Source organism: Aedes aegypti, chromosome 3 (assembly GCF_002204515.2).
Source record: "Aedes aegypti strain LVP_AGWG chromosome 3, AaegL5.0 Primary Assembly, whole genome shotgun sequence".
Lineage (NCBI taxonomy): Eukaryota > Metazoa > Arthropoda > Insecta > Diptera > Culicidae > Aedes > Aedes aegypti.
In genome coordinates this window covers 315,692,295-315,708,425 of record NC_035109.1, presented here as the reverse complement: position 1 = coordinate 315,708,425, position 16,131 = coordinate 315,692,295, and the positions used below count along the sequence as shown (strand labels likewise).

The following is a 16,131-nucleotide window of genomic DNA, read 5'->3' as shown; positions in this document are numbered from 1 at the left end:
TTATATATCTCAATAAAGTAAAAGCTTTTGATCAGTTTATTCATACGACCTATAACATAACGAATATGTATCTTCTTATAAAAATCTTACTTATTTCGGTTCAAATTAATCAACTCAGTGGTCTGGAACTTTTCTGGAAAATGACTGGAAGGTCAGGGAAAGTCAGGGAATTTTATTTTCAAAATTGAGTCGACACCCTGTAAGGTACCGCGGGGCAAGTGGGTAAATGGGGTAAGTGAAAACAATTGATATATTTCACTAAATATGTGAAATAGCGTTTTGAACTCATGCTTAAACCTTTGAGGCCATTGAGAACATTACGATAGGTAAGATATTTCTGAGATTTTTCAGCCATTATTGCATAATAGAGCGAAAAATTGTTAACCTGTCAACTGTTACTCCGTAACAAATTGGCGGCGTACAATCTTATTTTAATATTTTCAGTGGAAAAAAGTTGCGGAAAATAATTTCCTGTACCACTTTTTAGTTGTCCTCTGTGACAGTTTCAAACTGCAATAAAAAAAGTTTTGGAATTAATTCGACGTAGACCTAAAAATAACTAAATTTAAACACCGTCAATTTTCTTCTCAGGTGGGGCAAGTGAAAAGTTTATCGTTAGAGATTGAATTTGTGTTTTCTCTTTAAGTAGCCATAAGTAAACATGGTTCGCAATTATCATAGAAAAACATAACGTGCTGATAATTCAAGAAACACTATACTCAAACGTTAAAAGCTATTAGAAATCATGGAACTTCTCTAAAAGATGTTGCCAAACATTACAATATTAATATGTCTACTTCGGGCAGCCAATTAAAAGGAAGACGTTGACCGAAAAGTTGCAATATTAGAGAACACACGGAAATCTCGTGGAATGTCTATTGTCGTTTTCGTTTTTAGGAATTGGGTCGGTGATCAACACATAAACAAACAAACGTCAAACAAATTGTAGTCCGGTCGAACCTGAATCGGGTTGGGGTTGAAACTGTGATTCAGAACGGGTTGCGCCAGTTCCAACCTGGGTTCAAAAACGAATTCGACATATGTAAAGCTAGTTCAAAACATAAATATGGGATATAGGTCTATCCACATAAAAAAGATTCTAAATACGTTATTGAAGGATTCAAATAACAAATAACGAGCGGTGGGAATTATACAGAGCAGGAATGCAGTTGCTGCCCTATAATGTAAGAACTCACATTGGAAATGTTGCAGTTATAATGTTGTCGAATCATTTCAACTAACATAACTGAGCAGAAGAAAATTCAAGTGAAAAGAATAATATTTTCTTTGTTTACATATTACTTATGTTATTGTTCATTGGGAAGCCTTAACAAATGTTAAAGCTTATAGAAATCGTGGATATAACGGTTTGTTTTTGAATTTATTGTTCAAAACGGTAAACTTTTCACTTGCCCCACTTTTGGGGCAAGTGAAAAGTAAGGAGACATTTTTCAAAAACTTTTTCTGTATTTTTTTCTTCAATTTTTCATAAAAATCAATTTCATTATGCTGCTTATATTTGGTGGGAGTCAAGCTAAAAAATATACACGACCCCATCTGTTTCAATTTAAAGTCTCTAGAATTTGAAGAATCTCAATTATGCGAATTCCATTACCCACTTGCCCCACGGTACCTTATAGGTTGTTTATAGTTCCCAAAGATCTTATCTGCGCAACATCATTTTTTCGCGCATATTTAAGATATGTAATCGTATTTACGTGTTAGAGAAGCCTCAATTCCTCAAAAATGAAATGGGGCGTATTGCCCGGTTGGGGCGCATTATACCAATTTACTCCAAGTACCGTAATCCGGGAGAAAATTGATTACCAGGGTGAATTCGACCAGTTCGGAATCATATTACTTATCCTCTTAAGGAAGCTAAATATTTCGTTAGCATCATTGACGTTTCATGTTTCTAGTTCTTGGCTGTCTAATAAAAATTTTAAACTACAGTCAACTTTCCCTAACTTGATATTGAAGGGACCATCGAGTTAGGGAGGTATCGACTTACAGAACATCTGCGATCCAAGGGACCATCGAGTTAGCCATGAAAGCCAAATTTTACTATGATTCTCTATAATTCGATATCGAGTAAAGGAGCGTTAACTGTATTTTGTTTTTCAAAAAGGTTAGTTTGCTTGAAATTACTTAAAAAAATTCAAATGTGTAATCAACATTGTTTACAAAGTAATTATTAACCAATACGCTGATGCAAAGCAAGATGCAAATTGTTAGCACAGACAAACAGACGTAACACTTAGAACGAATTTCGTTAAAATCCATCGCCTAGTTCACACCGTCATCATCTGGTGATCAGAAACATAGCAAATTTGAAATGATCGTTAAATGAGTGGTCGATGGGAATTTCTTCAGGGTTACGTCTGTTTGTCTGTGTTGTTAGTAGTTCACGCAAAAAAAAATTGTGCGCTAAGAACTACCATTTTAGGGGGTTAACTTAAGCGCTCGCACCGGCAATTTTCAGCAGACACGAAATACGCTTGATTTTACCATGTCTGTAGTCGAAATCAGATTGGTGAAAATGATTTCTGTCGAATGTACCAGTAATGTGGTGGGATGTACCGTAAACATGGTAAAATGGCATGAAATTCCATGGTAGTTTTAAGAATGGGCGTAGTCAGCTAAAATAGTAGTTTTTACTACAGAATTTTTTCCCGTGTGAAATGTTATGATAGCTTTAGTATGACCTACTTAACTCGTATTTGGAAACATACAAACTTAGAATCTATGATTTTCGATCACAAAACCGTTTATTCCCAAATACTTGTTTAAAGAAATTGTCTAGCTCTTAGGCGTATTATGCGATTTTACAAAGTTTATTTTAGCAATTGAATGGTACAATATGAGCAATTCTCGCTGAAACCAGGTCGCCATCGGCACCCATCGTTAGAATTCCAATTTTATGTCACTGATCGCTAGTTTTCGATAAAACTTAAGGGTGGTCCTTTCGGTTTTCTCAAATTGTGTGGACCCCTCGAACGCCAGCTAGCTAAACAGTTTGCGAAAAAGCCCATTTTTTTGATAAATATAGGATATTTCTTTACGTGATATGTCTTATATTTCGCTTGGAACATATAGTAAACTTAGTGGCATCGTATAGAGAAAGGATATAGTTTTCATTTAAAGTTAAAAAAATGTTGGCGGCCATTTTGAATTTGTGCCGCTATCTTGAATTTTGTTAAAAAAATCGTTTTTTCACCATTCGCGCACCGCCCGTTTTGAATTCCGAGATCACCATCAGAAAGCTGAGGAAAAATTGCGTGAGATAGGCTACAGAAACTAGGTGAGCAATGGTATTTACTCTATGAAATGAACGATTTACAAAAATCATGTTCAACGATTTTGACGCAAACATTATTTTTTGTACAACAAAGAAACAAGTTTTCAATCGTTGTTGTTTTATTCAAGTCGAGTGAAGAATGAGAGTATTATTTTGAGTGAAAAAATTTGGCGGCTATCTTGGATTTTGACGCCATCTTGGTTTTAAGTAGTAGAATGAGTTTTCACCTTGTTAGCACTCAACATGGATTTTGACTTTTTCAGTATTTTTAACAATTTACTTTTAATAACAGCCTAAGTTAGTTAGCTAAGGGGCCTTCCTTAGCCGAGTGGTTAGAGTCCGCGGCTACAAAGCAAAGCCATGCTGAAGGTGTCTGGGTTCGATTCCCGGTCGGTCCGGGATCTTTTCGTAATGGGCATTTCCTTGACTTCCCTGGACATAGAGTATCATCGTACTTGCCACACGAGATACGGATGCGAAAATGGCAAATTTGGTAAGGAAAGCTCTCAGTTAATAACTGTGGCAGTGCTCATAAGAACATAAAACTGAGAGGCAGACTCTGTTCCAGTGAGGACGTAATGCCAAGAAGAGGAAATATATTTTTTCAGATTTTTATTGAACGTGATTAACCACGAATTACGTACTATTTCGCAACTTTTTGTCATGTTTTGCGTTGGAATTCAAAAATTGTAAAATTTATTTCGGTAAAACCAGTACTTCATTGATCTCTATCAGTTTATGTGATTAATTTTGTATTAAATAAAATTTAACATTTTATAAAATTAGTTTTAATATCAAAAATTGAAAATGACACATTGCACTGTGTTTTATTTTCTCGTTTTCATGCGCTTTTTGAATAGCGCCCTAACCGTTGATTTTAGCGATATAGTTTGTTCGGAGAAGTTTCTTGGTATATTAAAGCGCAACTTTTGACGAAAAAAGTTTTGTGATCAATCCACCTAGCAGTGAGATAGAAAAACTATTTTTTCAAAACATTTAAATAGATATATGGTGTCTTCGGCAAAGTTGTAGAATTGGCAATTTGAAACAACTTTGTCGAAGACACAATTTTTATATCTCTTATACTTTTTGAGATATATACCGTTGTATGTGAATGACCCCTAAAAATCATATTTTTTATCATAACTTTTTTCCAAGATTTTTAACATTTTTTGTGTTTTCTACAAAGTTGTTTGTCATAGAAAAACCCGTGTTTTTGCTGAACATATCATCACCCTATCTTTTGAAGTAACAAAGTTATTTATGAATTACTCTTTTTTCAAGGGGTAGTTTAGGCCTCTATAACTGGCTTCGGCGCAAAATGGCGCAGACAACTCTTACAAATCATGAAAGTACCATATCTCTTCTTTCGGAAGTTGATAAAAACTTTCGTCTATAAGCGTCTTTGCATGGGTTTTTACTATCAAATAAATAAGCTTTATTTAAACGATTTCGACTGATAATTCTTTTACTTTAAGAGATAGAGAGGTGCAATGTTCAGCAAAAACACGCGTTTTAAGATGTTTAACAACTTTGTAAAAGACATGAAAAATGTTAAAAATCTTGTAAAAAAGTTTGCAATGTACAGGAATCGACTGTGATGGAGGTTATGTTTTTGGGGTTTTCGGCTTTCAGTCTCTGGGAATCATAAACGGATTTCCGTTCTACACCTGACGTTTCGGTCACATTTATTGTACCTTTTTCGAAGGATCTACAAATGAACAATTAGTACGAAACATAAAACATTAACATAAACACAATCTTACAGACAACGATCACTCCGTTCACTCGTTTCGTGTATGTCTTAAACATAATTGTACGTCGGACCATAACTATAACGAAACACATGATTATAAGGGTATCAGTTTGTGAAGGAGGTGTTAAGAAACTCACGTGTTTCGAGTTCCCTTCTTTTACGCTCGTTTTTAAATCTACCGGTTGAATTTTAGTTTACCTCCTACGATAATTCACTACCGTCACTTTCGCGCCAGATATCAATTTCATGTGTGTGTCGTTATAGCTATAATACTATTGTGTGTTACCTCTTTCTGTTGTTCTACGTGTTGTGTGTTGTATCGTTTTGGTAGTGTGTAACACACCAGCGTACTTGAGCGGCACGTACGCTGGTGTGTTACACACTACCAAAACGATACAACACACAACACGTAGAACAACAGAAAGAGATAACACACAATAGTATTATAGCTATAACGACACACACATGAAATTGATATCTGGCGCGAAAGTGACGGTAGTGAATTATCGTAGGAGGTAAACTAAAATTCAACCGGTAGATTTAAAAACGAGCGTAAAAGAAGGGAACTCGAAACACGTGAGTTTCTTAACACCTCCTTCACAAACTGATACCCTTATGATCATGTGTTTCGGTATAGTTATGGTCCGACGTACAATTATGTTTAAGACATACACGAAACGAGTGAACGGAGTGATCGTTGTCTGTAAGATTGTGTTTATGTTAATGTTTTATGTTTCGTACTAATTGTTCATTTGTAGATCCTTCGAAAAAGGCACAATAAATGTGACCGAAACGTCAGGTGTAGAACGGAAATCCGTTTATGATTCCCAGAGACTGAAAGCCGAAAACCCCAAAAACATAACTTGTAAAAAAGTTACGAATTTTTTAACTTAAAGTACACAAATTTGTTTGAAAAAATCGTTTAAAATCATTTTCGTTTATAACTTTTTACCTTAATTTTTAACATTTTTCATGTCTTCTACAAAGTTGTTAAACATCTTAAAACGCGTGTTTTTGCTGAACATTGCACCTCTCTATCTCTTAAAGTAAAAGAATTATCAGTCGAATTCGTTTTAATAAGGCTTATTTGTTTGATAGTAAAAACCCATGCAAAGACGCTTATAGACGAAAGTTTTTATCAACTGCCGAAAGAGAAGATATGGTACTTTCATGATTTGTAAGAGTTGTCTGCGCCATTTTGCGCCGAAGCTAGTTATAGAGGCCTAAACTACCCCTTGAAAAAAGAGTAATTCATGAATAACTTTGTTACTTCAAAAGAAAGGGTGATGATATGTTCAGCAAAAACACGGGTTTTTCTATGACAAACAACTTTGTAGAAAACACAAAAAATGTTAAAAATCTTGGAAAAAAGTTATGATAAAAAATATGATTTGTAGGGGTCATTCACATACAACGGTATATATCTCAAAAAGTATAAGAGATATAAAAATTGTGTCTTCGACAAAGTTGTTTCAAATTGCCAATTCTACAACTTTGCCGAAGACACCATATATCTATTTAAATGTTTTGAAAAAATAGTTTTTCTATCTCACTGCTAGGTGGATTGATCACAAAACTTTTTTCGTCAAAAGTTGCGCTTTAATATACCAAGAAACTTCTCCGAACAAACTATATCGCTCAAATCAACGGTTTGGGTGCTATTCAAAAAGCGCATGAAAACGAGAAAATAAAACACAGTGCATTGGGGCGAAATTGATCGCTATATAAAATAGCAAATTTTAGAATGTAAAATTTCTCTATCTACTAAATTTGGGTCTCCTGAATCTGAAAATGATGTCAAAATTCTTACAACTCATGCATATCATCACTTTATTGCAAAATTAAACTTTATAAATCTGCATGATACGCCTAAATGTATGCAATTTTCCTTGAAATGTGCACGTTATTCTACAATAAACGGTTTTATGAACAAAAAACTATTTTTGTAAGCTGTACGATTTCAAAAATGAGTTCAGCAGTTCACACTGAAGCTTACATAACATTTAAAACTTTCAAAGTTTCCATGCAGTCTTAGTACCAGCGGATTGTTTAGCACCGACAATTCCAATAGTATTGCTAACACCTTCAAATACTGTGAATATTTCTATGCAAAACGAGCTAAAAATGAAATAATTTAAAATCATCATTAGACATCTATAAACTTGAAAACAAGGAATTTCTGTGACGGCAACGAAGTATTAGGCATCCTTAAAAGGATATGCTATTTGGTACCGACCTGATCAAATTCACACCAATGATCAATTTGCCCCCGGTTTACGGTACCATAAAGTCGCTCAGATATAACGCGATTTGTGCAAAACTGATAAGATAAGCTTCTTGTAACACATTCAGAAAACAGGTAGCGAAAAAATAGCTCAAAATTCATAATTTGGTCTTGATATGTGTTGAAAAAAAGTGTAAAAATCAGATTTTTATCTGCACTAGTCTTGAAATTGCAGTATGGTAAAGTCGTGCGCGTGCCCACACATTCTGGGACACCCTATATATTTAAAACTTTCGCAATAGGGTCCTGAAGCCCTATCCCATTTTTAGCGCCGAACGCTTAAGTTAAGGCCAAAAACACATGTTCACTCAATTTTTTAATGTTTTTCGTTTGTTTATGTCTAAAAAACATTTTTTATGTTCTTTTAGATTTTGTCACACCCCTTGGGTGTATTTTGTTTTCCGTGTCCCTTCCGAAATGTCAGATAGGAAAAAATATTAAAACTAAAACCCCTGTGGTGTTTTTGACGACTAAGCGATCGTCAAATATGATCAAAAGTGTCAAGGTTCATTTATGGACCCAATTTTTGAATTAAAGTTTAAATATGATATAGCCGTTATTTGAGCGGGAAAATTTACTGAAATAGTTGCAGTAACGTGTTATTAAATAAAAACAATATTTCATTAAAAATTTTAGGATACTTTTATTTTTAAGTGCGTCAAATTAGGCACATTGAAGAATTGATGCGTCCTAAGGAACCTAATGTGTTCCACAAAAAGTCATTGAAACATGAAGAAAAAAAAAAGTTCGATATATTTTTACTCATTTTTCTCTAATTTTATAATACAGTCATCTCTCCCTAACTCGATATTGAAGGGACCTTCGAGTTAGGGAGGTATCGAGTTACAGAACACAAAACCAGTGCAACTGCGATCCAAGGGACCATCGAGTTAGCCATGAAAACCAACTGTTTCTATGGTTCTCTAACTCGATATCGAGATACGGAATATCGAGTAAGGGAGAGTTAACTGCGTAGTAGCTTCAAATTTCATCGAGATCGGACAGATTTTGACGATTTGACAAATTAAATTTCCTTCGAATTCAGAATTTCTTTAACCCCGTCAAATGTGGTCGTCCACGGTAATACGCAAAAGTTAAATTTAACTATTTGAGGGGAAAATAACTATCGAAATGTCAAATTTCACCTAAAAGTTAAAAAAAAATGCTAGAATGAATTTGAAAATTGATGTCCGACATTTTTGCTACATTTCCAGCCTTTCGTATCCTTCCAGCTATCCCTACTTTCTGGCATGTCACCCTAAAAAGCGAGCTCGTGGTTCATTCTATGCCGCCACTTACCGTCAAAAGTTGTCCTAAGCACGTGTCGCTCCACTATTTCAACGCTAATAAAAGAGTGCGATTACATCAAATCAAGTGGGTGTCTTTAGCGGACTAATTCTATGTGGGTATTAGTACATTATAAATACTGCCAGGCCAAATGAACAAGGTCGTTTTTATTTTAAATGGCTACTACTAAATCTAATCGTTATCATTAATTTAACTTTTGTGTAAATTCAGGAAAAATATCGAAAATTATTTCGTAAAACGCATTTACCAGTTTTACTTGCCCCAATAATTGAGAAAGACGAATGGGACATAGGAAATAGGAAATAATGTTGGGAGCAGAGTTGGAAAAAGTTCTGAGATTCACACTACAGTAGGCAAGCGTAGCAAATCACAGTCAGCGAAGCCAGTGAAACTCACGCCTATCTCTGATGTATGCAAAATGCCTTGAAAATAGCAAAACACTCGTTGCTAAGGGTAACACAAAACTACTGTAGAAATATGTTCTATTTTCCGCTGCATTTCCCGCATTTACAGCCGTCAATGACACTACAAATTTAGAAAACTCATGCACCAAACATAGGCTACTTGATGAGATTCACAAACATTTAGCTACTGTAGTGAGAGAGCCACGTGATATTCGTGAAATTCAAGCCTACTACTATTACCATTCCCAGCCCTGGTTGGGAGCAATCACTTTTTGAAACGGAATTCTTAGATAAAGTATTTATTAAACGATGTATTTTCTTAGATTGAAACCTTTCAAACCAAGTCTTTCTTCAAATTTGAAGTGGAACGAACGTTTTTTGAGAATTTGTTTTTTTTTTGAATATTCAGCACGCTTTGTTTTTCTGTAATAATTGCGAACCTAAGGCTACTTGAAGAACTTCACTTGCCCCAAGCGAGTAGACAATAGATGGTGTTTCGGTTTACGTTTTTTAAGTTCACATCGACTAAATTCTAAAATTTGTTATTTCAGTTTGAATTTAGGTATAAGAGAGAACAACTCATAGAGAAGCAAAAAAAAAAAAAAAATAATCCGACAATTTTTACGCAGAAAATATCAAAATAAGATTAACTGTCATAAACTTGTTGCGGAGTTTGAAATGACAGATTAACGATCTTTTGTTCTATTGTGTAATAATGATTGCAGAATTTCAAGCACTTATCTCCTGCCGTAAGGTTTACGTAGGATTTTGAAAAAAGTTTACATATACATTAAACTGTCTATAACTGCATATTTGTAACATTCAACAAAAGTAGACATTGAGTAAATGGAGTACCAATAATGCATTTTTTGCCAGTAGCTATGGGAAGAAACTAAAATTTCTAAAAATTACCGAGAACAACACTTAGGCAAAATTTTGCTCAGATTCAAATGCTTATAACTTTTTGAAGAATGGATGAAATTGTATGCACCTAGAAGCATTCGACGGTTAATTTGGTCTTGTTTCAGTAATTTACTTGGCCACGCATATTGGCTATCGGCCATCCGGATTTTCCAAGGTCATGTCCAAATCACTTTTTTTTCTGTCGCTTGTGATTTTGTGCGATGTGAACAGGTCCGCCCCAATGGGGTTCAGATTGGGTACTACTGTTAGAACTGCATTGGGTCCCTTGATACTGATACAGATTGCAGTACACTTTTCACGGCATTCTAGATTTTGCTCTATTACCACCTTTTGTGCAATCAAGAGTGTGCTTCCATGACGGTGCGTTTTCGGGACGCCGAGAAGTTTTGCTGTTCGCGCTGTATGAGTGCGAAAATATATTCGTGTTCAGTCAAGGACGGATTACCGACTGGTGAGCTTGTTTCATGCTTACGATAAAACATTTTTTCAAGAAAGCATTACTTTTATGTAATACAGTAATGTCCCGATTTTGCATTTAGGGTTGACAAAATCGGAAAAGAGCTAAAATCGGGATAAATTTTTTTGACTGGTATTAAGTTTTATATCAACTTAAACACTTAGTTTTATGATTTTGTTAATATAAACATTGTTTTTTTCACTTCCATTTTCTATGTACCGTAATCCAAGGCAACATTGATCATTTTTTTTATTAAATTAATTATTAAAAATTAGTGGTCCCGGCAAACTTCGTCTTGCCATCAAGTAGGCTGTTGGAATACGCTATGGATCGTCCCATATAAAATGACAGTTCCGTTCACGCTCGTTTTTCCGACTTTCCCGGTGAAAATCCTGTGATTTTTATACACACAAAGACGTCGGAACCCTTGATAAACGAAATGAATGAGACGTGCCTACTCTGATTAAAATAAATATCGATGTTGGACTGACAAAATAGGGTCAAAAAGAGTGCTACAATTAGGGGGTAGCTAAAATCGGGGGCTGGCAAAATCGGGTCATTACTGTATTCAAACAAACTTTGTATGGTTCGTCATTACAAGTGTCGGCATCAAGATACATATATTTTTCTCTTTTTGTCATTACTAAATATATCTTTTGAATTGTTCGTCATTATGAATGTTGACGTGTTAAAAAAAAAAAACTTCTACCTTCTACCAAAAACTTTTCATCTCTTTTTTTTTAGTTTTTTTTTTGAATGGTATTTAGTTGGAGCTGCCTGACAGTTTGACTCGTCAAGGCTGAACCCTCGGTCTGGCTTTTGCCAAGTTTCCCCTCTACCAGGACCAATACTCAGACGGACTAGGCAATGGCGCCCACATGAACACTGTTTTTTATTAGTATTGTGACGTGGTAGTTTTTGAAAAGTACCCATATTCCCTTGCTTCTGAGAAAAGGAAGCATTATGAAAATCAGCAGCTCCATTAGAATTTGTTTGAAATAGTAGTGCATTACTAATACTGTCTAGTCGAAATGGTTTTGAATAATTTGTCATTCAAGTGCTATTCTGATTACTATGGACCAATGCACGAGTTCACCCGTTGGCGTTTGAGCGGTGCCGTGTTATTTACGTGACCATGTCGTCAAGTCTTAACAAAATTAGGCTGTTTAGTAGTAGTTCTAGTTAATTTCATTTTTTGTTGTTAAAAGTATTTATTGGTCATTACGTTCATATTTCCTTAAAGAAAAAAGTCGCTTTCCTTGTCTGTTCAACAATTTTTCGAAACTAGCAAGTGTACCCTAATGATCGATCTCAGCGTCTTACTTTCCATAGTCATTTTTATAGTGAATATTGAAGAGTAAAGTTACCTTAGGCTTTTATTACAGTCTCCTACAAGATTCACTTTTCGGTGGCAAATGCAATGCTTCACAACGCCTACTTTCTACTTGTAAATTTTGCGAAAATGAAGCTGGAATTAGATTATTTATACCGCTGTTACAAAAGAGGTATTTCTTATTATGGCAATGTAAAAACCATATTAAAATAAGATTGTCGCCACTCATTTCTACTCAGTGAATCTACTAGTCATTTTCCTAAGAGTTCCTAAGTATTCCCTACGTCGTATATGATAACGATGTATCTAGCTAGCTAATAGTAAGAGTGGCTACGGATCATTCTGGTTAGCAAAAGGCAAACTGAACGTCACCAATAGTATTAATGTCCACTTCGAATAGATTAATTATTTGAAATGGGCATCAATTCTATCAATGACGCAGAATGTCCGTTGGATCACATCCGAGATATTATTGCATCTATGCCATATGAATTATGACGCGGCTTTAAGCAAAAAATGCCAAAATGTGATACCACCACTACAGGTTACGCCTTTGGTTTCCATCCTATGGGCTAATGGATTATGCCCTCCCATCGCGGCAAGGTCGCATAACCAAGGGGAGGGTTCTACCTTCTACCAAAAACTTTTCATCTCGAGACAAAAATGCACAGTAATACTCATATGTAATTTTCAAACAAACTATGTATGGTTCGTCACTACAAGTGTCGGCATAATTCCTTTTTCATTTAATTTAAAATATATACATATATTTTTCTGTTTTCGCCAATCATAAAAAAAATCTTTGAAATCTTCTACCAAAAACTTCTCGAGACAAAAATACAAAACTAGCTTTGAGTATAAGCCTTATTTTTCCTCCTTGTCCATGGATTGCATCACCGACCAAAGGTGACTCCCAGATCTTTTCCTCCCTTACTAATAAACACCCTTCCTGTGGTGATTGTGGAGATGCAGAGGTATTCTCGGTCTCTAGAAGCAACAATCATTACACCCTAACAGTCCATCCCCATCCCAACTGACTGTAAGGACTTGGCCGGCGCCGTTATTGATCAATAATATTAGATCTGTTAAAATTGCACTTCGAGAGTAAGCGGAAACTCCCATCCCTTATTCATTTACATCCTAGTGTAATTCTTACCAGTTCCGATCAATCACGGAGTAGCAACCATTGACATGTACAGTCTATCTATGCTATTACCACCTTATGTGCCATCAAATTTAAGGCAATTGCAAGGGACATGGAGGTCTTTATATAATCTTTGGTGTAAAGTTACATACCTAGATGTTAACATTTTTCCAAGGAACTAGAACCAATTGGTCGGTGTTCAGACAGACCGGACTAGAAGATATGTTGGCGTTCTAAAGATTCGTAAACGACTACATTAGTTCTGATTTTTTCGATGCTATTTCGAAACAGATGTATCATTCTATATTTAAGTTCGATTATTATAGCAAATATGTATTGGAAATCCCTTGAATATCGAGTTATGGAGGGTCGACTGTATAGTCATTTCCGTAAAACTGGTTTCGGAAAATAAGGTCACTCACGTTTGTATTCCCAATCATGTATATCAAACGAAATTATATCCAAGTGAGCATTAAACTTCAAGATGATACTTCCACGAAAATATTTAAGACCAATAGATGCTCTGACCACTCTATAGTAGGTTCCAGCTGCCCTGGGGGAAGTGGCCAATCTACGGTGGCCTATCAACATGAGTATCACATTTCAAGATTTTTTAAGGTGATGCTTTCGGAAGCATTTCTAGAACCAACGGCTGCGATAACCACTCTATACGAGGTTCCAAGTGCCCCGGGGATGTGGCCAATTCAAATATTTATATAGAAATTACCAAATTACAAATTCAATCCGACGGATAGCAGAAGAGATATTCATGAGTTTGTTTGCTATTATTCAGCTTAATATGGGAGCCCTGCAAACATGCACAAAAATACCAAACAATATTAGCTCAAAATGGATTTGTTTCTTCAGTAACATCCTTCATTAAGGTTTGAAGAATAAATTTTCAATATGGGATGATGAGCTTCTACTTACATTACAGTACTAGCGTGTTTGGAACATTTCTCAAAATTTCTCCATAATAATTTCCATAAAAACCTACATTGTCTTTGGGCCACCTTTAAATCACCACCTAGAAAGCTGAACATTTTACAGAACACTATTTTTATGGTAAGGATGGTAAGGAGTATATGGGAGATTGGATTTTCAAACATTTTTTTTTAATTTGAATCGCCCTACTGTATATATCCTCTATATACAATACCACGGTGCTGTTTTTCCATTATTGGTGATAATATTTAGCTGCTGTTGGAATTTTGAAATATTTTTTGTAAAAGGCATGTAATTATCAACATAATTGATGTTATATTTTTTTTTCGATCAGTTTCGTTTGCAATAAATTAGTGAACTGCTCGAAAATGCTTCAAAAATCACATATTGTTAACATTTAAAATTAATTTCGAAACAAAAATGCATTCAGCTTTAGCAAGCATCACGATTGTAGCTTATTACTTCTCGATTCACTCCATAAACTACAAAAGTGAGATTTGCATCAAGAACAATATAGTAGGGTGCAGATATGCTTGAAACGGAAGGGAGGAGAAGAGAACCTTAAAAATTCAATTAATTTTTATTTGTCAAATGGAGTCTTAAAATCGTGAATATTCAGACAAATCTGAAAGGTTGGCAACGCTAAGGATTTTTATAAATTAAGTACCTATGAGTTAACTCGAATGGACGACCAGTGGACGACAAAGTAGGACAGAGCGCAAGAGTGATTTCAGATAAAAGACACCGGGATGTGTGCAGAAGAAGGAGACGTTTATTGAAGCCGTTTTTCGGTACAATATGATTCTGTGGTCACAGTTGTCCCTCAGAAATAACTCGAAGCGGCATCGTTTCCGTTTATTTCTAACGATAGCACAGCCAACGCTGTCAGGGTCACTTACCATGGTAATAAGATCACATATCGCAAACGCACCCACGGTCGCTTCCTCGTGGTTATCCTGGATGTCGATGTTGATCACATGCACCGGCAGGTTGTAGGTGGGAGTTTTCGATTCCATAAATTCGATCACCTATCGGAGGGAATGAGGACATTGCAGATACATAGAGGAACTTAATAAAGGGAACTATTACCTGATCGTAGACACGCTCTTCGCACGTGACCAGCACATCGAATCGTTCGGTGCAGAGTTGAAACTTCTCCGGGGAAGGCTTGATCCGACGGTTTCGATCTAACATGTGCAGGAGACCGTTTTGTGTGTAACTAAATTGATTCATGGGGGGTTAAGGAAAATTTCGATTCGATGGCATGATGTATAATCTTTTTATATGCGTTGTCAAGAATATATGAAAAGGAATATTTTGCGATGAGTAAAAGTTGAGACAACTTTATGAGACAGTTATGCTTTTATGCGTAGCATAGTAATAATGAATTGTGAATTATTTTTACACTCAAAATAATCCAAACGTCAAAACTACGTGAAAAATTACGTAGATCCCTCATAATGAACTTTGCCCTGTCTTTATCTGGCAAAGGTAACAATTGCCAATCCAAAGATAAACATCAATTGAGGCTCTGGTAATTTTCACCTATCGAACTTACGTGGAAAAATAGGTAGGGGCAATGGGGGCAATATGAACATACGGGGCAATATGAGCCACCCGGATTTAAGGTCAAAAACAGTGTTTTAATGTCTAGTGTCATTATGATCTGCTAGAGGATGCTTCGAATAGCCACCATAGTAAAAACCGTAAAAATATTCGTTTTAGTACCGTTTTGTCTCAAATTCCGAACACTCGGTTTTTGTATGACGATTTGGTTGAAATGTTTCGTTGAAATATGTCACCAAATATCAAGGAAACGGTAGTCAATTGCCATTCAATTTTAACGTCTCCAATATCATTTATACTGCGGGAGTAGTGATGATTCTCAAGTTTGAGACTAGTAGAACAAGCTCAGATACATTTATTTGCGAAATTATTCATTTGAATACGATTTATTCGTGCTGTTCGGAATTTGAATCAAGGTGTTCGGAATATGAGACAGAATGAACACAGTGTTCGGCATTTGAATCAAAATGTTGTTCTATACTTTAACGTAAAAACAATACTAAAACTAATTAAATTAACATTATTATCGGTACACCCAACAGCTAACAGTTAGACTTTGCGAAGAAATGAAAATTTACACAAATATCAGCCAATTTATGTCAATCAGATGCATTTGAAGTCACTGTTGGCCTTAAGTGTTCGGAATATGAGTCAAAACGGTACTCGAAATATTCACGAAAATGTACAAATTTGTCGTTTGTCATAAAAAGCT

The 16,131-nt window shown here is 35.4% G+C and overlaps 1 protein-coding gene and 1 long non-coding RNA gene across 2 annotated transcripts in view; one reads left to right on the top strand and one right to left on the bottom strand.

The window, feature by feature from the left end:
• The window catches only part of LOC5566415 (RNA polymerase II subunit A C-terminal domain phosphatase SSU72), a 28,989-nt gene that overhangs the window by 3,200 nt on the left and 9,658 nt on the right, over positions 1-16,131 (bottom strand). Inside the window, exons 3-4 of the mRNA XM_021854574.1 lie at positions 14,943-15,072; positions 14,753-14,881 (exon numbers count right to left, since the gene is read on the bottom strand). Coding sequence (XP_021710266.1) covers positions 14,753-14,881; positions 14,943-15,072 — 259 coding nt within the window. The remainder of the gene's footprint in view (positions 1-14,752; positions 14,882-14,942; positions 15,073-16,131) is intronic.
• On the top strand, positions 5,411-5,852 carry LOC110679569. The gene is made up of 3 exons (XR_002502597.1): positions 5,411-5,630; positions 5,692-5,757; positions 5,813-5,852. It is a non-coding gene; the product is annotated as an uncharacterized LOC110679569 (long non-coding RNA).